Source organism: Phyllobates terribilis, unplaced genomic scaffold (assembly GCF_046119375.1).
Source record: "Phyllobates terribilis strain yellow unplaced genomic scaffold, ASM4611937v1 Scaffold_2__4_contigs__length_985480577, whole genome shotgun sequence".
Classification (NCBI taxonomy): domain Eukaryota; kingdom Metazoa; phylum Chordata; class Amphibia; order Anura; family Dendrobatidae; genus Phyllobates; species Phyllobates terribilis.
In genome coordinates this window covers 39178522-39201695 of record NW_027362762.1, presented here as the reverse complement: position 1 = coordinate 39201695, position 23174 = coordinate 39178522, and the positions used below count along the sequence as shown (strand labels likewise).

The 23174-nt window shown below is 53.5% G+C and overlaps 2 protein-coding genes across 5 annotated transcripts in view; one reads left to right on the top strand and one right to left on the bottom strand.

The window, feature by feature from the left end:
* Positions 1–7258, bottom strand: part of LOC141190636 (piwi-like protein 1) — a 58839-nt gene extending 51581 nt beyond the window's left edge. The window contains exon 1 of one of the 4 annotated variants that reach the window (XM_073661240.1): positions 7156–7258. The gene's annotated coding sequence lies outside the window, so the exon portion shown is untranslated. Of the gene's footprint in view, positions 1–6727; positions 6864–6981 lie in introns of those variants that run through there. The other 3 variants (XM_073661242.1, XM_073661241.1, XM_073661243.1) reach the window with 3 other exon arrangements.
* Positions 7259–7487: 229 nt separating this feature from the next.
* Positions 7488–23174, top strand: part of WDR73 (WD repeat domain 73) — a 47907-nt gene continuing 32220 nt past the window's right edge. The window contains exons 1-3 of the mRNA XM_073661244.1: positions 7488–7640; positions 10291–10358; positions 10615–10703. Coding sequence (XP_073517345.1) covers positions 7603–7640; positions 10291–10358; positions 10615–10703 — 195 coding nt within the window. The 5' untranslated portion in view covers positions 7488–7602. The remainder of the gene's footprint in view (positions 7641–10290; positions 10359–10614; positions 10704–23174) is intronic.

The window sequence follows — 23174 nt, the reverse complement described above, 5'->3', positions numbered from 1 at the left end:
GGGTAACTCCAGCGACTGGTTTTACCCTTGCCTCTATACTGAAATGCTTGCTGCTGTTGCTGCTGAGGGGGGAGAAATGGTCTCTTCCTGACGTTCCTTGAAATCTTCGGCTCTGGCAGAGACTTCTTGTCGGATGCTTTCTCCAATAGCTCGTCCAAGACTGCTCCAAATATATACGCTCCTTTAACCGGGATGGAACAAAGCTTAGACTTTGATGCGTTGTCCCCACTCCACATCTTCAACCATAGAGCTCTTCTTGTGGAATTAGATAAGGCCGCCGATCTTGCCGCAATCCTGACAGACTCTGCTGAGGCATCAGCTAGGAATCCAGTGGTCTTCTGTAGCAAAGGAAGAGATGCAAGGAGGTCTTCCCAAGGAGTATCTTTCCAGAGATGTTCCTCTAGTTGATGAATATTGCTTCGACTTGCTACACAAGTCGAAGCAATATTCATCTTCAGTGAAGCCGCTGATGTTTCCCATGTCTTCCTTAGCAGACTGTCCATCTTCCTATCTGTAGGATCCTTCAGCTGGGACGAGTCTTCAAAGGGAAGGGTTGTTTTCTTCGCTACCCTTGCCACTTGCACATCCACTTTTGGAACTTCCGTTCATAGTTTAGCCGTATTTTCATCCAGAGGGAATCTAGTCTTCATTTCTCCCGTAACACAAACTTTTTTCAGGTGACTCCCATTCATCCATTATCAGACTCCGAATGTTGTCATGCACCGGGAACACTAACTTCTTCTTGGATTTCAGACCCTCAAAACATCTCATCCTGAACTGTACGGGTCGTCTTCTCCTCTTCCACCTGCATAGTGTCTCACCTTCAACAACAATTCTTCCATATTTTTGGCAGAAAAGTAATACTTCTTATCCTCCTTATGTTCTTCACTGAGAACCCCTTCCTCAGGTTCCTCCATGGATCCCAATTCTTCTGAATCAGAGGTATCCCTAACCGTATACTTTCTCCTTTTGGGTGGAGATGGACCCTCAGCTCTGGCTTGCGAAAATGACTGCGAGAAAGAGACTAGGGAGGATTGTAATTCCTGCCGAACCATTCCCCTGACTTCTTCCATAAGGGAAGGCTGTTCCTCCTTCACGATGCTGTTAGTGCATTTCTGGCATAGGGGTTTCTTATGCCCTGCAGCAATCTTTTTCCTACAAATGGCACATTTGCAAATTGTAGCATTTTCTCCCACTCTCGGTGCAGGATCCTTGTCTCCCTAAAATTAGAAAGGAGAGATTTTAAAATACAATTTGGGATCCTGCTCAAAAAGAGAGTGGGGAACAACCTTGCCCCTAAGTACTTACTGGGGCCGGGTTAGCGCTGGGCTCTGCAGAAGCAGGCTTTGAAATAACAGCAGAATATTCTGTCCTACCCTAATGGTGTCTTCTCATCTGGGTCTTTTATAGAAGAGACAGAGATCCGGCACCAAATTTCCACCTATCCTGTGAAAGATCCTTCATTCCTGGGTTTCCAGTTTGAATTTCCCACCACGGCCCCATGCGTTCCACGGTGGAACGCAACCGGAAGTGACATCCCGCTGGCGGAATACACGACTTCCGGTGCATCCTGCATGCGCGCCAGAACACTGCCATGGAGGACAGAGGAGACTCCGGCTGGGGAGCTACAGGAGGCCCCCAGCCCCAACCCCACTTAGCTTTACCCGTAGGCGAGTGAGGAGGTCCCGCTCCAGAGGGAACGGGATCTGCCAGGGAAGGAAGGCCGGAGGCGATCGCTCCCTGCAGCCTGGCACAGGTAAATTTAATAGGGCCCTGCTCGCCGGCCACAGCCACCCTAGCTAACCTTCATCCCATAGGGACAGGAAAACACTGGGGATGGTAGCAGGAAGGGGCTATTTAACCTCTTGTGTTTCCTGTCCCTAATTAGGATGGGGAGACTACCTCCAGGTGTGCTGTCGTGAGGGGAAAGGGGAAAGGGGAAAGGGGAAAGGGGAAAGGGGAAAGGGGAAAGGGGAAAGGGGAAAGGGGAAAGGGGAAAGGGGAAAGGGGAAAGGGGAAAGGGGAAAGGGGAAAGGGGAAAGGGGAAAGGGGAAAGGGGAAAGGGCAAAGGGCAAAGGGCAAAGGGCAAAGGGCAAAGGGCAAAGGGCAAAGGGCAAAGGGCAAAGGGCAAAGGGCAAAGGGCAAAGGGCAAAGGGGAAAGGGGAAAGGGGAAAGGGGAAAGGGGAAACCTTATGAATAATGACCAACAAGTCATTACTTATTGCTGGGCAATAATTTAACCCCCTCCAAGTTTGGAGCGTTTTTCATCAGTAACCACTATAACGAAGCGACAAGCACTTTTTTTTTACCTTCCTGCAAAGTGTTTTTCAAAACATGAAGCAAAAACAAAAAAAAAATGCTTAAAAGCCGAACCTGTGAACCGCAAAGTGGTTTTAGAATAGAAATGAATAGGAAGAATTTTTCAAGTTTTAGTAGTCTAAGGAGTAACGTTTCTTCTTGTGGAGGCGTGACAAGCCAGGCCTGGCACGTCAGAGTGAGGAGACTTATAAGCCCTGCAATGCTCCTCTGAGAAATTAAATATGCAAGTTGTCTCTTCAAAGAGGAAAAGGACTAGAATTCTAGCGCCACCTACTGGAAGCAGCAATCCCAAATTTAAATATCAACTCTATAATGAGTCTTGCAATATGATAAAAGCCAAACAAGAATCTCAATTTGCAAACACTGTTTCGGGGGTATTATCCCTCTTCAGTGCAAAGAATGAGGTTTGATTTGGCTAGGCAAGAGATAATGTCATATTTAATTTCCCAGAGGAGCATTGCATGGCTTAAAAGTCTCCTCACTCTGACACGCCATGCTTGGCTTGTCACTCTCCACAAGGAGAAACGCTACCCACTTAGACTCCAGTCCAGAACCTTTCACCTAGCCAAATCAGATCTCATACTTTGCACTGATGAGGGGCAATACCCCGAAACACAGTGTCTGCAAATTGAGATTCTGGTTTGGCTTTTTTTCAGGACAGGGACCCAACAGTAAAGGTACGCTTTGACGTTAGCTGTTGGGCTCATACATTGTCCAATATATGTGCTAATACCTTCCTTCTACTGTAAATTATCCTAGTGCAAAATTTTTTGCTTTTCCATTTTTCCAAAAATTCCATATGTACATTATGTGGCACGTCTCCATTTTTCATGGTAGTAATGCAGTACCAATTGTCTAAATTTACCATCCTAGTAACCTAGATTCCAGCTATATAGATTTCACATGGAAGACAAGAGGCTTTCAAGAAGCTGTGAAGTGGCTAAAAAAAAAAAACTGCTCCGTTCTTCTGCCTCTGTTATGTTTGTTTTTTGTTTTTTTTTAAAAAAAGGAAGAAAAACTCCAGCGGCAAAATTTTCAAAAGTTTGCAGCAACAAAAATTAATTGCACACACAGATTAAGGATATGTGCACACGTTAAGTATTTGCAGCAGACATTTCTGCATCTCTTGGCAGAAAAGTGTTTTTTGATACATTTTTCATACATTTGTTACTTGTTTGAGTGGGTGCAAAACACTTCAAAACTGCTGAAAAAATTGACATGTAAGAATGAAGAATGCAATATGCACACTCCCAGACACATTCCGACTAGACTGTTTCCATCTAGTCGGAATGTGGCCAGAAGTATGCACATTGCCAGAGAATCCAGACAGTACGCGAAATGCATGATTTGAGCCGTCACAAATCTGCAATCACAGATTGTCTTCAGACTTTCGTGACAAAAGTTGTGTCCCTGCCTTTGATGCAGGCATCTTTCCCAGCAGAGGATAGCTGATTGAATCAGCCATCATGTGTCTAACAGTCGCGGGTAGACTGTGGCATTTAATGCACCGGCAGGGAGCGTGTCATTCCACGAGCTCATCAGTGTGCCCATGACCTGATCGAAGGGTGCCAATGGGTTGCCATGAGAGTTGGGGGTCTGCTGAAGACCCACGTGCTTGTCATGAAGGTACTCCTGTGAAAGCGCGTTCATAGGAGATAGTGATTCTCTCTATACATAGCAGTGCTATGTAAAGATGACCGCAGTTTCAAGTCCCTTAAGGGGACCAACAAGTACAGTAAAAAAGTGAAAAAAAAGTTTTAAAAATATGAAAAAAAAAAACAAAGTTGAAGTCACCTTCTTTTGCCCCATTAAAAAAAAGCAATAAAAAAAATACACATTTGTTATTGCTGCATTTGTAAGAGTCAGAACAAAATATAAAATAAATTAAATCGATCAGTAAATGGCGTAAAGAGAAAAAGAATCGAAAAGCCAGAGTTAGATTTATTTTTTGGCTGCTACAACATTGCAATAAAATGCAATAACGGGCGATCAAATCATTGTATCTATCCCAAAATGGTATCAATAAAAACGTCAGCTCGGCGCCCAAAAAAATAAGCCGTCACCTGGCCCCACATCCTGAAAAATGAGAACATTACGGGTCTCAGAAAACAAAAATATTTTTCACATTTTTTTTTTCACCACTTAAACAAAAAAAGACACCAACCTATACATATTTGGTATTTGTGTACTGGTACTGACCCGGAGAATCAGATTGCCAGGTCAGTTATACCATATAGTGAACTTGGTAAATAAAAAAGCAAAAGGCAACACATGCCGAGAGGCCTCCCCCCCAACCCGGTCACAGACGCCGAGAGCCCCCCCACCCCCACCACCAGGTCACAGACGCCGAGAGCCCCCCCCCACCCGGTCACAGACGCTGAGAGGCCCCCCCCACCAGACAACAATCACTGAGAGCCCCCCCAACTCAGCAATGGACGCTGAGAGCCGCCGCCCCCACCAGACAACAATCACTGAGAGCCCCCCCAACTCAGCAATGGACGCTGAGAGCCCCCCCCCCCACCCGGGGGGGGGGGCTCTAGATCTTTATAGAAGTCTTTATAGAAGTTGGTAGCATATAGCGAGATATCCCGGCCCTACGTCACAGCCGTAATGCAGCCACGTGCATTGAAAGTCTAAAGATTTATCCCCTTCACACTACATAAATCTACGTCATGGAGCAGGGTCCACACGATGAGTCCACACTACTTCTGCCTCGATTTTCCAACAAAAAAAGTAAAGAAGTACAGCGACTTTACCACAAGGTTTAGAAAGTCACAGCAAGAGCCGCACTGGGAAAGCATCGTGTGCACGTGGCCTTATACAGCCAGCACTCGCCTCTGACAGCAGCGACCGGAGCCACACTCCAATCACTGCTGTTTACACCCTAAAGAGAGTCTTAGGTTTGGGAAAGTCAGTGCACCCCACTTCCTTCCCCCCGACTGCAGTCTATATAAAAAAATAAAAAAACAACTTTGCAAAACTAATAACCAGAGCAGTAAAAATCACGAGCGTCTTAGCACGTGGGGACGAAAGAAAAACGACACATGGTGGATGGTGACATTGCTCCAAACCTCAATGCAATCTGCATGGACATCAGCATCCAGACAGCTAATTGTTAATCGCAGGGTATTTCTGCTGCGCACGTCGTCGAGTTTATCCCTGGAGGTGTTGGTTTGACATCTGGTGACGTGTATTTTCCTCGAAGAAGATGGGTGGACACGGCATGGACGGAGAATAACTAATGGTGGCCACAGACAGAAATGCCCCTGTGCGAGCTCAGTAGAGGGCCCCACTACCTCTTGGGTCCTTCGCATGGCCAATAGCTCATTAAAATACCTGCTTTGGAAGTGGCCCCTTTACCTTACCTCTGGGGCCCTAGATATGTCCACCCCTGTGTAGGCCACACTCAAAGGGTATGTATGAAGATTAGAACTTGCCTCCTACCCATAGGATAGGGGATAACTTACCAAAAAGAGGGGGATCCGAACGCTGGGACCCCCACGGATCCCAAGACTTAGCCTCTGAAGATCCCATTCAGAATGGAGCTGAGGCCGGGCATACACACCGCCGCTCCATTCATTCTCAGTGGGAACGCCGAAGTGCTGCGCTCAGCTGGTGTCTGGCGCTCCCAATGAGAATGAATGGAGCGGTTGTCCGGCCTTAGGCTATAAGTCTGCAGACCTGTGAATCCTCCTGCGCGGTGTGAGGATTCTCCAGTGTCTTGAGGTGCGTGACCACAAATATGTGATTTCCATACATGTCACATACAGACTAGACAAGTGTATTGAGCGAGCCCGGACACGTCTAGTCGCGATGTGTCAGAATTATGCAAATCTCATTTTTTGTGGTCACATGGCCGCCAGCTCCTGGTGCCGATACCTGAGAATCCTGACCGTGTGCACGTTGTGAGGATTCACAAGTCTGCAGTCACAAGAGTAACTGCAGACTTGTACCCCAAGGCCAGAATATCAATCCCTGCTGTGACAGAACGGGGTCTCAGCCGTCCAGTGCAATCCCCCCGTAACCCCATCTATATAAATATGCCGTTATTTATCCCAACAGCCCCCGCACGGCTCCAGCCACGGAAAAATGGAAATTGCGACTCTCAAAACGGCGGCAAATAAAACTTTTCATTCCCAAAAAGTTTTGAATAATTTTTTGCCATAAAAATAAAAAAGCAACACATCTGGCCCCGCACCGACATGACGGATCGAGTTACCGGGTCAGTATTACGGCACAATGGACGCCAGGAAATATTTTTCCAGTTTTTCACTACATTATACAACAACAGACTGAGAACTGCAGCTTGTACCACAAACTACATGATACGGCGACGACACCGGAGAAACAAAACACGGCTCAAAGAAAAAAAATTGAAAAAAACTAAAGTGCAAGAAAAAAAACCCACCCCTCAAAAAAATGCTGGTTCAATAAAAGCATGGTGAAAGCCTCGGCTCCTGGAGGGTTGCCAAGGAAACCAGATGCACAGTGGGTAAAGGCTCGGAAGAGACCGCCAGGCCTTCGCCGGTTGCAATGGTGATTCCCAACATCAGACTTGGCGGGAGAGCACTGTGTAACGGACAGAGGGGCATAAACATGACAAATTCCCACATTACACGGTGGCGGTATCAAGACATGAAACAAGATGGCGCTCAGACTTACAAAATCTTATCATAAACACTTTAAAAGCACCAAATACTGCAAAACAACTTAAAAAAATATTAACAGGACATCCTGAGACTTGTAGTTCTACAGCACCGCTCAGATAGACAGGGATAAACCACAGCGGCAACACCATGAACTCGTCACCGCCTCAACTGACCAGAAAAGACTCACACTACTGTGCGCGCATGCGCGGGTCGCTCCGCTCCTAATTGACGGGACGCGCACCACTAAACCGCCTTTTTAAGCACTCGTACAAGACGCATGCGCAGAATGTAACGGAAGCCGCCGAGCGGCCGTGTTTGAGTCGGGCATATTTGTGACTGAAAAATGTCATCTTAACAAAAATATCTAATATCTTATATCCAAATAGCTGAAAACTGTATCGATTAACCGATGGAAAAGGAGATGCATTTAGTTACCGTTACAGGTTATCTGCCAATAAGCAACATGGCTTCCAGACAATAGGAAGTAAGGACCTGACAGCTTTGCGGCCATGTTTGTTTTGGGTAAATAGCTGTGTATAGTGAAGCCGGGAATGCTGTAGCGTCACGTGACATGAGCGTGTCACATGACCTTCTGACCAGAAGAAGTTGAAGGATTTGCTTCTACCAGTCACCAATGGAAAGTGAGGACTGGATGCTGGAGTCTATAAGACTGTGAGTGCAGGGGGTCTGCGGATGACGCGCTGTTATGGGGGGTCTGTGGATGACGCTCTGTTATGTGGGATCTGTGGATGATGCAATGTTATGGGGGATCTGTGGATGACGCGCTGTTATGGGGGATCTGTGGATGACACGCTGTTATGGGGGATCTGTGGATGACGCGCTGTTATGGGGGATCTGTGGATGACGCGCTGTTATGGGGGGTCTGTGGATGACGCTCTGTTATGGGGGATCTGTGGATGACGCGCTGTTATGGGGGATCTGCGGATGACGCGCTGTTATGGGGGGTCTGTGGATGATGCAATGTTATGGGGGATCTGTGGATGACGCTCTGTTATGGGGGATCTGCGGATGATGCTGTTATGGGGGGTCTGCGGATGACGCGCTGTTATGGGGATCTGTGGATGACGCGCTGTTATGGGGGATCTGTGGATGACGCGCTGTTATGGGGGATCTGTGGATGACACGCTGTTATTGGGGATCTGTGGATGGCGCTCTGTTATGGGGGATCTGTGGATGACGCTCTGTTATGGGGGATCTGCGGATGACGCTCTGTTATGGGGGATCTGCGGATGACGCTCTGTTATGGGGGATCAGTGGATGACGCTCTGTTATGTGGGATCTGTGGATGATGCAATGTTATGGGGGATCTGTGGATGACGCGCTGTTATGGGGGGTCTGTGGATGACGCTCTGTTATGTGGGATCTGTGGATGATGCAATGTTATGGGGGATCTGTGGATGACGCGCTGTTATGGGGGATCTGTGGATGACACGCTGTTATGGGGGATCTGTGGATGACGCGCTGTTATGGGGGATCTGTGGATGACGCGCTGTTATGGGGGGTCTGTGGATGACGCTCTGTTATGGGGGATCTGTGGATGACGCGCTGTTATGGGGGATCTGCGGATGACGCGCTGTTATGGGGGGTCTGCGGATGACGCGCTGTTATGGGGATCTGTGGATGACGCGCTGTTATGGGGGATCTGCGGATGACGCACTGTTATGGGGGGTCTGTGGATGATGCAATGTTATGGGGGATCTGTGGATGACGCTCTGTTATGGGGGATCTGCGGATGATGCTGTTATGGGGGGTCTGCGGATGACGCGCTGTTATGGGGATCTGTGGATGACGCGCTGTTATGGGGGATCTGTGGATGACGCGCTGTTATGGGGGATCTGTGGATGACACGCTGTTATTGGGGATCTGTGGATGGCGCTCTGTTATGGGGGATCTGTGGATGACGCTCTGTTATGGGGGATCTGCGGATGACGCTCTGTTATGGGGGATCTGCGGATGACGCTCTGTTATGGGGGATCAGTGGATGACGCTCTGTTATGGGGGATCTGCGGATGACGCTCTGTTATGGGGGATCTGTGGATGACGCTGTTATGGGGGATCAGTGGATGACGCGCTGTTATGGGGGATCTGTGGATGATGCACTGTTATGGGGGATCTGTGGATGACGCACTGTTATGGGGGATCTGTGGATGACGCGCTGTTATGGGGGATCTGTGGATGACGCGCTGTTATGGGGGATCTGTGGATGACACGCTGTTATGGGGGATCTGTGGATGACGCTGTTATGGAGGATCTGTGGATGACGCGCTGTTATGGAGGATCTGTGGATGACGCTGTTATGGGGGATCTGTGGATGACGCGCTGTTATGGGGGATCTATGGATGACGCACTGTTATGGGGGATCTGTGGATGACGCACTGTTATGGGGGATCTGTGGATGACGCGCTGTTATGGGGGATCTGTGGATGACGCGCTGTTATGGGGGATCTGTGGATGACGCTGTTATGGAGGATCTGTGGATGACGCGCTGTTATGGGGGATCTGTGGATGACGCGCTGTTATGGGGATCTGTGGATGACGCGCTGTTATGGGGGATCTGTGGATGACGCGCTGTTATGGGGGATCTGTGGATGACGCGCTGTTATGGGGGATCTGTGGATGACGCGCTTTTATGAGGGATCTGTGAATGACGAGCTGTTATGGGGATCTGTGGATGACGCGCTGTTATGGGGGATCTGTGGATGACGCGCTGTTATGGGGGATCTGTGGATGACGCTCTGTTATGGGGGATCTGTGGATGACGCGCTGTTATGGGGGAATCTGTGGATGACGCTGTTATGGGGGAATCTGTGGATGACGCTGTTATGGGGGATCTGTGGATGACGCTGTTATGGGGGATCTGTGGATGATGCGCTGTTATGGGGGATCTGTGGATGACGCTGTTATGGGGGGTCTGTGGATGACGCTGTTATGGGGGATCTGTGGATGACGCGCTGTTATGGGGGATCTGTGGATGACGCTGTTATGGGGGGTCTGTGGATGACGCTGTTATGGGGGATCTGTGGATGACGCTGTTATGGGGGTTCTGTGGATGACGCCCTGTTATGGGGGATCTGTGGATGACGCTGTTATGGGGGATCTGTGGCTGACGCTGTTATGGGGGTTCTGTGGATGACGCGCTGTTATGGGAGATCTGCGGATGACGCTCTGTTATGGGGGATCTGTGGATGATGCTCTGTTATGGGGGATCTGTGGATGACGCTGTTATGGGGGATCTGTGGATGACGTTGTTATGGGGGTCCGCACACTATCAGCTCGCAGTGATTGTTCTTTGTGTTCTCAGGTATCGGGATCTTCATGACTTTGAGCTGCAGGAGGCGACGAGAGTCATTGATTGGACGGGTGATGCAGGTGGGTACATCGCGGCCTCTATCGGGGTCTCACGTTACATATGGGCTGGGAAACCACAACTCCCACCATGCTGGCACAGCACTGCCTCGGGGGCTGCTGAGACTTGTAGTGCCCCTCTGCCGCATTGAATATGGCTGATGGGATTTGGCTCCTTCATGTTGTGTAGATTTCTGGCCTCTCTTGGTTGTGGGTTGGAGCCCCCTTTGTCCAGCACAGTGCGGAGGTCCGTCGGTTTATTGATGCTTCTGTCCTGCAGGTCTCTGTATTGCGGGGTTCACGGGGGGCCGGAGACACGAGGTCCTGCAGCTGCTGTTCCCGCAGAAGCTCCACGAGCAGCAGAACCAGGTAACCGAGGCGGCAGCGGGGGTCCGGGGCGCTTTGTTTTTTATCTTCAAGGAAACTTAAAGGGGTCTTCCGGATACCTGATCACTGGTTGATCCTGGCTGGAATTGGTGACCCCGTTTTTTATCCTGGTGCCAGGAGCGCAGCCGGTTGAGCCCACAAGTGAGCGCGGTAGACATTGACTGGCCCCCTTCCTCCGGACCCCAATCTCAGGACTAGGACAGAACAGGGGACAATATGTGGGGGTCCGAGCAGTGATGTCCGCACTGCGTCTGGTTGGACACCTGTGTGCCCACCGCGGGGTCCCGATGGTTCACCGTCATGACCGGAGCGGACTGCAGGCCGCCGGATTTCTCCATAGACTGCTGCACTTCAGTAACTCCCCGTGTACAAGAGATCACGGGGGCCGAAAATGAGGAGCAGAAAGGTGTAAAAAAATATCAAAAAAACATAAAAATATGATCCCCCCCCCCTCTTCCTAATATAAAAAACACCCAGGATTGCAGCAATTCCAGCATTACAGACCTTTGGCTTCTAGCTGTTAATTTGCTGAGGTCATCTTGAGACATTTCCCCCCATGCTTCCTGAAGCCCCTCCACAAGTTGGATTGGCTTTATGGGCACTTTTTGCGTACCATATGGTGAAGCTGCTCCCACAACAGCTCAATGGGGTTGAGATCTGGTGACTGCGCTGGCCACTCCATTACAGATAGAATACCAGCTGCCTGCTTCTTCCCTATAGTTCATGTATAATTTGGAGGTGTGCTTTGCGTCATTGTCCTGTTGTAGGATGAAATTGGCTTCAATCAAGCGCTGTCCACAGGGTATGGCATGGCATTGCAAAATGGAGTGATAGCCTTCCTTATTCAAAACCCCATTTACCTTGTACAAATCTCCCACTTTACCAGCACCAAAGCAACCCCAGACCATCACATTACCTCCACCATGCTTGACAGATGGCGTCAGGCACTCTTCCAGCATCTTTTCAGTTGTTCTGCGTCTCACAAATGTTCTTCTGTGTGATCCAAACACCTCAAACTTTGATTCGTCTGTCCATAATACTTTTTTCCAATCTTCCTCTGTCCAATGTCTGTGTTCTTTTGCCCATATTAATCTTTTCCTTTTATTAGCCAGTCTCAGATATGGCTTTTTCTTTGCCACTTTGCCCTGAAGGCCAGCATCCCGGAGACGCCTCTTCACTGTAGACTTTGACACTGGCGTACTATTTAATGAAGCTGCCAGTTGAGGAGCTGTGAGGCCTCGATTTCTCACACTAGAGACTCTAATGTCCTTGTCTTGTTGCTCAGTTGTGCAGCGGGGCCGCCCACTTCTCTTTCTACTCTGGTTAGAGCCTGTTTGTGCTCTCCTATAATGTCCTTGTCTTGTTGCTCAGTTGTGCAGCGGGGCCTCCCACTTCTCTTTCTACTCTGGTTAGAGCCTGTTTGTGCTCTCCTCTGAAGGGAGTAGTACACACCGTTGTAGGAAATCTGCAGTTTCTTGGCAATTTCTCGCATGGAATAGCCTTCATTTCTAAGAAGAAGAATAGACTGTCAAGGAAAGTTCTCTAATTCTGGCCATTTTGAGAGTTTCATAGAACAAACAAATGTAATGCTCCAGATTCTCAACTAGCACAAAGGAAGGTCAATTTTATATCTTCTCAAATCAGCCAAACCGTTTTCAGCTGGGCTAACATACTTGTGCAAGGGTTTTCTAGGGTTTTCTAAACATCCATTAGCCTTCTTACACCGTTAGCAAACACAGTGTACCATTAAAACACTGGAGTGGTGGTTGTTGGAAATGGGCCTCTATATACCTATGTAGATATTGCAATAAAAACAAGACGTTTGCAGCTAGAATAGTCATTTACCACATTAACAATGTATAGAGTGTATTTCTGATTCATTTAATGTTAGATTCATTGAAAAAAAATGTGATTTTCTTTCAAAAATAATGAAATTTCTAAATGACCCCAAACTTTTGAACGGTAGTGTGTATTATACTGTAAAGTGAATGGGGACATTCAAAAAGTACAACTCACCCATCCCCTCCACCGTCCCCCCACCAAAAAGAATTGCTATACAGCGATGGAGCAAGAAAATGTCAGGAGAATAAAAAAAAAAGAAAAAATTGGATGTAGTGGAAAAGGGTTTCCATTGTTTCTAAGATTGAGTCTGTATTCTCCATTTTCACCACCAGGTGGCAGTGTTACTCTCATATATGTTCTCATTCACTATGTACTAGCACTGACCATCTAGACAGCAGCAGATGGGTCGTACCCAGCTCTCCCAGACTCCTGCATGGCACATCCCAAGCTGTGCACTCACTATCCAGACAGCAGCAGATGGGTCGTACCCAGCTCTCCCAGACTCCTGCATGGCACATCCCCCAGCTGTGCACTCACCATCTAGACAGCAGCAGATGGGTCGTATCCAGCTCTCCCAGGCTCCTGCATGGCACATCCCCAGCTGTGCACTCACCATCCAGACAGCTGCAGATGAGTCGTACCCAGCTCTCCCAGACTCCTGCATGGCACATCCCCAGCTGTGCACTCACCATCCAGACAGCAGCAGATGGGTCGTACCCAGCTCTCCCAGACTCCTGCATGGCACATCCCCAGCTGTGCACTCACCATTTAGACAGCAGCAGATGGGTCGTACCCAGCTCTCCCAGACTCCTGCATGGCACATCCCCAGCTGTGCACTCACCATTTAGACAGCAGCAGATGGGTCGTACCCAGCTCTCCCAGACTCCTGCATGGCACATCCCCAGCTGTGCACTCACCATCCAGACAGCGGCAGATGGGTCGTACCCAGCTCTCCCAGACTCCTGCATGGCACATCCCCAGCTGTCCACTCACCATCTAGACAGCGGCAGATGGGTCGTATCCAGCTCTCCCAGACTCCTGCATGGCACATCCCCCAGCTGTGCACTCACCATCTAGACAGCAGCAGATGGGTTGTACCCAGCTCTCCCAGACTCCTGCATGGCACATCCCCAGCTGTGTACTGACCATCCAGACAGCAGAAGATGGGTCGTACCCAGCTCTCCAAGACTCCTGCATGGCACACATCCCCCAGCTGTGCACTCACCATCTAGACAGCAGCAGATGGGTCATACCCAGCTCTCCCAGACTCCTGCATGGCACATCCCCAGCTGTGCACTCACCATCCAGACAGCATCAGATGAGTTGTACCCAGCTCTCCCAGACTCCTGCATGGCACATCCCCAGCTGTGCACTGACCATCCAGACAGCGGCAGATGGGTCGTACCCAGCTCTCCCAGACTCCTGCATGGCACATCACCCAGCTGTGCACTCACCATCCAGACAGCGGCAGATGGCTCGTACCCATCTCTCCCAGACTCCTGCATGGCACATCCCCAGCTGTGCACTCACCATCCAGACAGTGGCAGATGGGTCATACCCAGCTCTCCCAGACTCCTGCATGGAACATCCCCCAGCTGTTCACTCACCATCCAGACAGTGGCAGATGGGTCGTACCCAGCTCTCCCAGACTCCTGCATGGCACATCCCCCAGCTGTGCACTGACCATCCAGACAGCAGCAGATGGGTCGTACCCATCTCTCCCAGACTCCTGCATGGCACATCCCAGCTGTGTACTCACCATCCAGACAGCAGCAGATGGGTCGCACCCAGCTCTCCCAGACTCCTGCATGGCACATCCCCAGCTGTGCACTGACCATCCAGACAGCAGCAGATGGGTCGTACCCAGCTCTCCCAGACTCCTGCATGGCACATCCCCAGCTGTGCACTGACCATCCAGACAGCAGCAGATGAGTCGTACCCAGCTCTCCCAGACTCCTGCATGGCACATCCCCAGCTGTGCACTCACCATCTAGACAGCAGCAGATGGGTCGTACCCAGCTCTCCCAGACTCCTGCATGGCACATCCCCAGCTGTGCACTCACCATCTAGACAGCAGCAGATGGGTCGTACCCAGCTCTCCCAGACTCCTGCATGGCACATCCCCAGCTGTGCACTGACCATCCAGACAGTGGCAGATGGGTCGTACCCAGCTCTCCCAGACTCCTGCATGGCACATCCCCAGCTGTGCACTCTCCATCCAGACAGCAGCAGATGGGTCGTACCCAGCTCTCCCAGACTCCTTCATGGCACATCCCCCAGCTGTGCACTCACCATCTAGACAGCAGTAGATGGGTCTTACCCAGCTCTCCCAGACTCCTGCATGGCACATCCCCCAGCTGTGCACTCTCCATCCAGACAGCGGCAGATGGGTCGTACCCAGCTCTCCCAGACTCCTGCATGGCACATCCCCCAGCTGTGCACTCACCATCTAGACAGCAGTAGATGGGTCTTACCCAGCTCTCCCAGACTCCTGCATGGCACATCCCCCAGCTGTGCACTCACCATCTAGACAGCAGCAGATGGGTCGTACCCAGCTCTCCCAGACTCCTGCATGGCACATCCCCAGCTGTGTACTGACCATCCAGACAGCAGTAGATGGGTCGTACCCATCTCTCCCAGACTCCTGCATGGCACATCCCCAGCTGTGCACTCACCATCTAGACAGCCGCAGATGGGTCGTACCCAGCTCTCCCAGACTCCTGCATGGCACATCCCCAGCTGTGCACTGACCATCCAGACAGCAGCAGATGGGTCGTACCCAGCTCTCCCAGACTCCTGCATGGCACGTCCCCCAGCTGTGCACTGACCATCCAGACAGCAGCAGATGGGTCGCACCCAGCTCTCCCATACTCCTGCATGGCACATCCCCAGCTGTGCACTGACCATCCAGACAGCAGCAGATGGGTCGCACCCAACTCTCCCAGACTCCTGCATGGCACATCCCCAGCTGTGCACTCACCATCCAGACAGCCGCAGATGGGTCGCACCCAACTCTCCCAGACTCCTCCATGGCACATCCCCAGCTGTGCACTCACCATCCAGACAGCAGTAGATGGGTCGTACCCAGCTCTCCCAGACTCCTGCATGGCACATCCCCAGCTGTGCACTCATCATCCAGACAGCCGCAGATGGGTCGCACCCAGCTCTCCCAGACTCCTGCATGGCACATCCCCAGCTGTGCACTCATCATCCAGACAGCCGCAGATGGGTCGCACCCAACTCTCCCAGACTTCTGCATGGCACATCCCCAGCTGTGCACTCACCATCCAGACAACAGTAGATGGGTCGTACCCAGCTCTCCCAGACTCCTGCATGGCACATCCCCAGCTGTGCACTCACCATCCAGACAGCCGCAGATGGGTCGCACCCAGCTCTCCCAGACTCCTGCATGGCACATCCCCAGCTGTGCACTCACCATCCAGACAGCAGTAGATGGGTTGTACCCAGCTCTCCCAGACTCCTGCATGGCACATCCCCAGCTGTGCACTCACCATCCAGACAGCAGTAGATGGGTCGTACCCAGCACTCCCAGACTCCTGCATGGCACATCCCCAGCTGTGCACTCACCATCCAGACAGCAGCAGATGGGTCGCACCCAACTCTCCCAGACTCCTGCATGGCACATCCCCCAGCTGTGCGCTCACCATCTAGACAGCAGCAGATGGGTCGCACCCAGCTCTCCCATACTCCTGCATGGCACATCCCCCAGCTGTGCACTGACCATCCAGACAGCAGCAGATGGGTCGCACCCAACTCTCCCAGACTCCTGCATGGCACATCCCCCAGCTGTGCGCTCACCATCTAGACAGCAGCAGATGGGTCGTACCCAGCTCTCCCATACTCCTGCATGGCACATCCCCAGCTGTGCACTGACCATCCAGACAGCAGCAGATGGGTCGCACCCAACTCTCCCAGACTCCTGCATGGCACATCCCCAGCTGTGTACTCAACATCCAGACAGCAGCAGATGGGTTGTACCCAGCTCTCCCAGACTCCTGCATGGCACATCGCCAGCTGTGCACTGACCATCCAGACAGCAGTAGATGGGTCGTACCCAGCACTCCCAGACTCCTGCATGGCACATCCCCAGCTGTGCACTCACCATCCAGACAGCAGTAGATGGGTCGTACCCAGCTCTCCCAGACTCCTGCATGGCACATCCCCAGCTGTGCACTCACCATCCAGACAGCCGCAGATGGGTCGCACCCAGCTCTCCCAGACTCCTGCATGGCACATCCCCAGCTGTGTACTGACCATCCAGACAGCAGCAGATGGGTTGTACCCAGCTCTCCCAGACTCCTGCATGGCACATCCCCAGCTGTGCACTGACCATCCAGACAGCAGTAGATGGGTCGTACCCAGCTCTCCCAGACTCCTGCATGGCACATCCCCAGCTGTGCACTGACCATCCAGACAGCAGTAGATGGGTCGTACCCAGTTCTCCCAGACTCCTGCATGGCACATCCCCAGCTGTGCACTCACCATCTAGACAGCCGCAGATTGGTCGCACCCAAATCTCCCAGACTCCTGCATGGCACATCCCCAGCTGTGCACTGACCATCCAGACAGCCGCAGATGGGTCGCACCCAGCTCTCCCAGACTCCTGCATGGCACATCCCCAGCTGTGCACTCACCATCTAGACAGCAGCAGATGGGTCGTACCCAGCTCTCCCAGACTCCTGCATGGCACATCCCCAGCTGTGCACTCACCATCCAGACAGCGGCAGATGGGTCGCACCCAGCTCTCCCAGACTCCTGCATGGCACATCCTCAGCTGTGCACTCACCATCCAGACAGCGGCAGATGGGTCGCACCCAGCTCTCCCAGACTCCTGCATGGCACATCCCCAGCTGTGCACTCACCATCCAGACAGCGGCAGATGGGTCGCACCCAGCTCTCCCAGACTCCTGCATGACACATCCCCCAGCTGTGCACTGACCATCCAGACAGCAGCAGATGGGTCGTACCCATCTCTCCCAGACTCCTGCATGGCACATCCCCAGCTGTGCACTCACCATCCAGACAGCAGCAGATGGGTCGTACCCATCTCTCCCAGACTCCTGCATGGCACATCCCCAGCTGTGCACTCACCATCCAGACAGCAGCAGATGGGTCGTACCCATCTCTCCCAGACTCCTGCATGGCACATCCCCAGCTGTTCACTCACCATCCAGACAGCAGCAGATGGGTCGTACCCAGCTCTCCCAGACTCCTGCATGGCACATCCCCAGCTGTTCACTCACCATCCAGACAGCAGCAGATGGGTCGTACCCAGCTCTCCCAGATTCCTGCATGACACATCCCCCAGCTGTGCACTGACCATCCAGACAGCAGCAGATGGGTCGTACCCATCTCTCCCAGACTCCTGCATGGCACATCCCCAGCTGTGCACTCACCATCCAGACAGCAGCAGATGGGTCGTACCCATCTCTCCCAGACTCCTGCATGGCACATCCCCAGCTGTGCACTCACCATCCAGACAGCAGCAGATGGGTCGTACCCATCTCTCCCAGACTCCTGCATGGCACATCCCCAGCTGTTCACTCACCATCCAGACAGCAGCAGATGGGTCGTACCCAGCTCTCCCAGACTCCTGCATGGCACATCCCCAGCTGTTCACTCACCATCCAGACAGCAGCAGATGGGTCGCACCCAGCTCTCCCAGACTCCTGCATGGCACATCCCCAGCTGTTCACTCACCATCCAGACAGCAGCAGATGGGTCGCACCCAGCTCTCCCAGACTCCTGCATGGCACATCCCCAGCTGTGCACTCACCATCCAGACAGCAGCAGATGGGTCGTACCCAGCTCTCCCAGACTCCTGCATGGCACATCCCCAGCTGTTCACTCACCATCCAGACAGCGGCAGATGGGTCGTACCCAGCTCTCCCAGACTCCTGCATGGCACGTCCCCAGCTGTTCACTCACCATCCAGACAGCAGCAGATGGGTCGCACCCAGCTCTCCCAGACTCCTGCATGGCACATCCCCAGCTGTGCACTCACCATCCAGACAGCAGCAGATGGGTCGTACCCAGCTCTCCCAGACTCCTGCATGGCACGTCCCCAGCTGTTCACTCACCATCCAGACAGCAGCAGATGGGTCGTACCCATCTCTCCCAGACTCCTGCATGGCACATCCCCAGCTGTGCACTCACCATCCAGACAGCAGCAGATGGGTCGTACCCAGCTCTCCCAGACTCCTGCATGGCACATCCCAGCTGTGCACTCACCATCCAGACAGCCGCAGATGGGTCGCACCCAGCTCTCCCAGACTCCTGCATGGCACATCCCAGCTGTGCACTCACCATCCAGACAGCGGCAGATGGGTCGCACCCAGCTCTCCCAGACTCCTGCATGGCACATCCCCAGCTGTGCACTGACCATCCAGACAGCCGCAGATGGGTCGCACCCAGCTCTCCCAGACTCCTGCATGGCACATCCCCAGCTGTGCACTCACCATCCAGACAGCGGCAGATGGGTCGCACCCAGCTCTCCCAGACTCCTGCATGGCACATCCTCAGCTGTGCACTCACCATTCAGACAGCGGCAGATGGGTCGCACCCAGCTCTCCCAGACTCCTGCATGGCACATCCCCAGCTGTGCACTCACCATCCAGACAGCCGCAGATGGGTCGTACCCAGCTCTCCCAGACTCCTGCATGGCACATCCCCAGCTGTGCACTCACCATCCAGACAGCAGCAGATGGGTCGTACCCAGCTCTCCCAGAGTCCTGCATGGCACGTCCCCAGCTGTTCACTCACCATCCAGACAGCAGCAGATGGGTCGTACCCATCTCTCCCAGACTCCTGCATGGCACATCCCAGCTGTGCACTCACCATCCAGACAGCAGCAGATGGGTCGTACCCAGCTCTCCCAGAGTCCTGCATGGCACGTCCCCAGCTGTTCACTCACCATCCAGACAGCAGCAGATGGGTCGTACCCAGCTCTCCCAGACTCCTGCATGGCACATCCCCAGCTGTGCACTCACCATCCAGACAGCAGCAGATGGGTCGTACCCAGCTCTCCCAGACTCCTGCATGGCACGTCCCCAGCTGTTCACTCACCATCCAGACAGCAGCAGATGGGTTGTACCCAGCTCTCCCAGACTCCTGCATGGCACATCCCCAGCTGTGCACTGACCATCCAGACAGCAGTAGATGGGTCGTACCCAGCTCTCCCAGACTCCTGCATGGCACATCCCCAGCTGTGCACTGACCATCCAGACAGCAGTAGATGGGTCGTACCCAGCTCTCCCAGACTCCTGCATGGCACATCCCCAGCTGTGCACTCACCATCTAGACAGCCGCAGATGGGTCGCACCCAGCTCTCCCAGACTCCTGCATGGCACATCCCCAGCTGTTCACTGACCATCCAGACAGCGGCAGATGGGTCGTACCCAGCTCTCCCAGACTCCTGCATGGCACATCCCCAGCTGTGCACTCACCATCTAGACAGCAGCAGATGGGTCGTACCCAGCTCTCCCAGACTCCTGCATGGCACATCCCCCAGCTGTGCACTGACCATCCAGACAGCCGCAGATGGGTCGCACCCAGCTCTCCCAGACTCCTGCATGGCACATCCCCAGCTGTGCACTCACCATCTACACAGCAGCAGATGGGTCGTACCCAACTCTCCCAGACTCCTGCATGGCACATCCCCCAGCTGTGCACTGACCATCCAGACAGCCGCAGATGGGTCGCACCCAGCTCTCCCAGACTCCTGCATGGCACATCCCCAGCTGTGCACTCACCATCCAGACAGCGGCAGATGGGTCGCACCCAGCTCTCCCAGACTCCTGCATGGCACATCCTCAGCTGTGCACTCACCATCCAGACAGCGGCAGATTGGTCACACCCAGCTCTCCCAGACTCCTGCATGGCACATCCCCAGCTGTGCACTCACCATCCAGACAGCAGCAGATGGGTCGTACCCATCTCTCCCAGACTCCTGCATGGCACATCCCCAGCTGTTCACTCACCATCCAGACAGCAGCAGATGGGTCGTACCCAGCTCTCCCAGACTCCTGCATGGCACGTCCCCAGCTGTTCACTCACCATCCAGACAGCAGCAGATGGGTCGCACCCAGCTCTCCCAGACTCCTGCATGGCACATCCCCAGCTGTGCACTCACCATCCAGACAGCAGCAGATGGGTCGTACCCAGCTCTCCCAGACTCCTGCATGGCACATCCCCAGCTGTTCACTCACCATCCAGACAGCGGCAGATGGGTCGTACCCAGCTCTCCCAGACTCCTGCATGGCACGTCCCCAGCTGTTCACTCACCATCCAGACAGCAGCAGATGGGTCGCACCCAGCTCTCCCAGACTCCTGCATGGCACGTCCCCAGCTGTGCACTCACCATCCAGACAGCAGCAGATGGGTCGTACCCAGCTCTCCCAGACTCCTGCATGGCACGTCCCCAGCTGTTCACTCACCATCCAGACAGCAGCAGATGGGTCGTACCCATCTCTCCCAGACTCCTGCATGGCACATCCCCAGCTGTGCACTGACCATCCAGACAGCCGCAGATGGGTCGCACCCAGCTCTCCCAGACTCCTGCATGGCACATCCCCAGCTGTGCACTGACCATCCAGACAGCCGCAGATGGGTCGCACCCAGCTCTCCCAGACTCCTGCATGGCACATCCCCAGCTGTGCACTCACCATCCAGACAGCGGCAGATGGGTCGCACCCAGCTCTCCCAGACTCCTGCATGGCACATCCTCAGCTGTGCACTCACCATCCAGACAGCGGCAGATGGGTCGCACCCAGCTCTCCCAGACTCCTGCATGGCACATCCCCCAGCTGTGCACTCACCATCCAGACAGCGGCAGATGGGTCGTACCCAGCTCTCCCAGACTCCTGCATGGCACGTCCCCAGCTGTTCACTCACCATCCAGACAGCAGCAGATGGGTCGTACCCAGCTCTCCCAGACTCCTGCATGGCACATCCCCAGCTGTGCACTCACCATCCAGACAGCAGCAGATGGGTCGTACCCAGCTCTCCCAGACTCCTGCATGGCACGTCCCCAGCTGTTCACTCACCATCCAGACAGCAGCAGATGGGTCGTACCCATCTCTCCCAGACTCCTGCATGGCACATCCCCAGCTGTGCACTCACCATCCAGACAGCAGCAGATGGGTCGTACCCATCTCTCCCAGACTCCTGCATGGCACATCCCCAGCTGTGCACTCACCATCCAGACAGCAGCAGATGGGTCGTACCCATCTCTCCCAGACTCCTGCATGGCACATCCCCAACTGTTCACTCACCATCCAGACAGCGGCAGATGGGTCGTACCCAGCTCTCCCAGACTCCTGCATGGCACGTCCCCAGCTGTTCACTCACCATCCAGACAGCGGCAGATGGGTCGTACCCAGCTCTCCCAGACTCCTGCATGGCACATCCCCATCTGTGCGCTCACCATCTAGACAGCAGTAGATGGGTCTTACCCAGCTCTCCCAGACTCCTGCATGGCACATCCCCAGCTGTGCACTCACCATCCAGACAGCAGCAGATGGGTCGTACCCAGCTCTCCCAGACTCCTGCATGGCACGTCCCCAGCTGTTCACTCACCATCCAGACAGCAGCAGATGGGTCGCACCCAGCTCTCCCAGACTCCTGCATGGCACATCCCCAGCTGTGCACTCACCATCCAGACAGCAGCAGATGGGTCGTACCCAGCTCTCCCAGACTCCTGCATGGCACATCCCCAGCTGTTCACTCACCATCCAGACAGCGGCAGATGGGTCGTACCCAGCTCTCCCAGACTCCTGCATGGCACGTCCCCAGCTGTTCACTCACCATCCAGACAGCAGCAGATGGGTCGCACCCAGCTCTCCCAGACTCCTGCATGGCACGTCCCCAGCTGTGCACTCACCATCCAGACAGCAGCAGATGGGTCGTACCCAGCTCTCCCAGACTCCTGCATGGCACGTCCCCAGCTGTTCACTCACCATCCAGACAGCAGCAGATGGGTCGTACCCATCTCTCCCAGACTCCTGCATGGCACATCCCCAGCTGTGCACTCACCATCCAGACAGCAGCAGATGGGTCGTACCCAGCTCTCCCAGACTCCTGCATGGCACATCCCCAGCTGTGCACTGACCATCCAGACAGCCGCAGATGGGTCGCACCCAGCTCTCCCAGACTCCTGCATGGCACATCCCCAGCTGTGCACTGACCATCCAGACAGCCGCAGATGGGTCGCACCCAGCTCTCCCAGACTCCTGCATGGCACATCCCCAGCTGTGCACTCACCATCCAGACAGCGGCAGATGGGTCGCACCCAGCTCTCCCAGACTCCTGCATGGCACATCCTCAGCTGTGCACTCACCATCCAGACAGCGGCAGATGGGTCGCACCCAGCTCTCCCAGACTCCTGCATGGCACATCCCCCAGCTGTGCACTCACCATCCAGACAGCGGCAGATGGGTCGTACCCAGCTCTCCCAGACTCCTGCATGGCACGTCCCCAGCTGTTCACTCACCATCCAGACAGCAGCAGATGGGTCGTACCCAGCTCTCCCAGACTCCTGCATGGCACATCCCCAGCTGTGCACTCACCATCCAGACAGCAGCAGATGGGTCG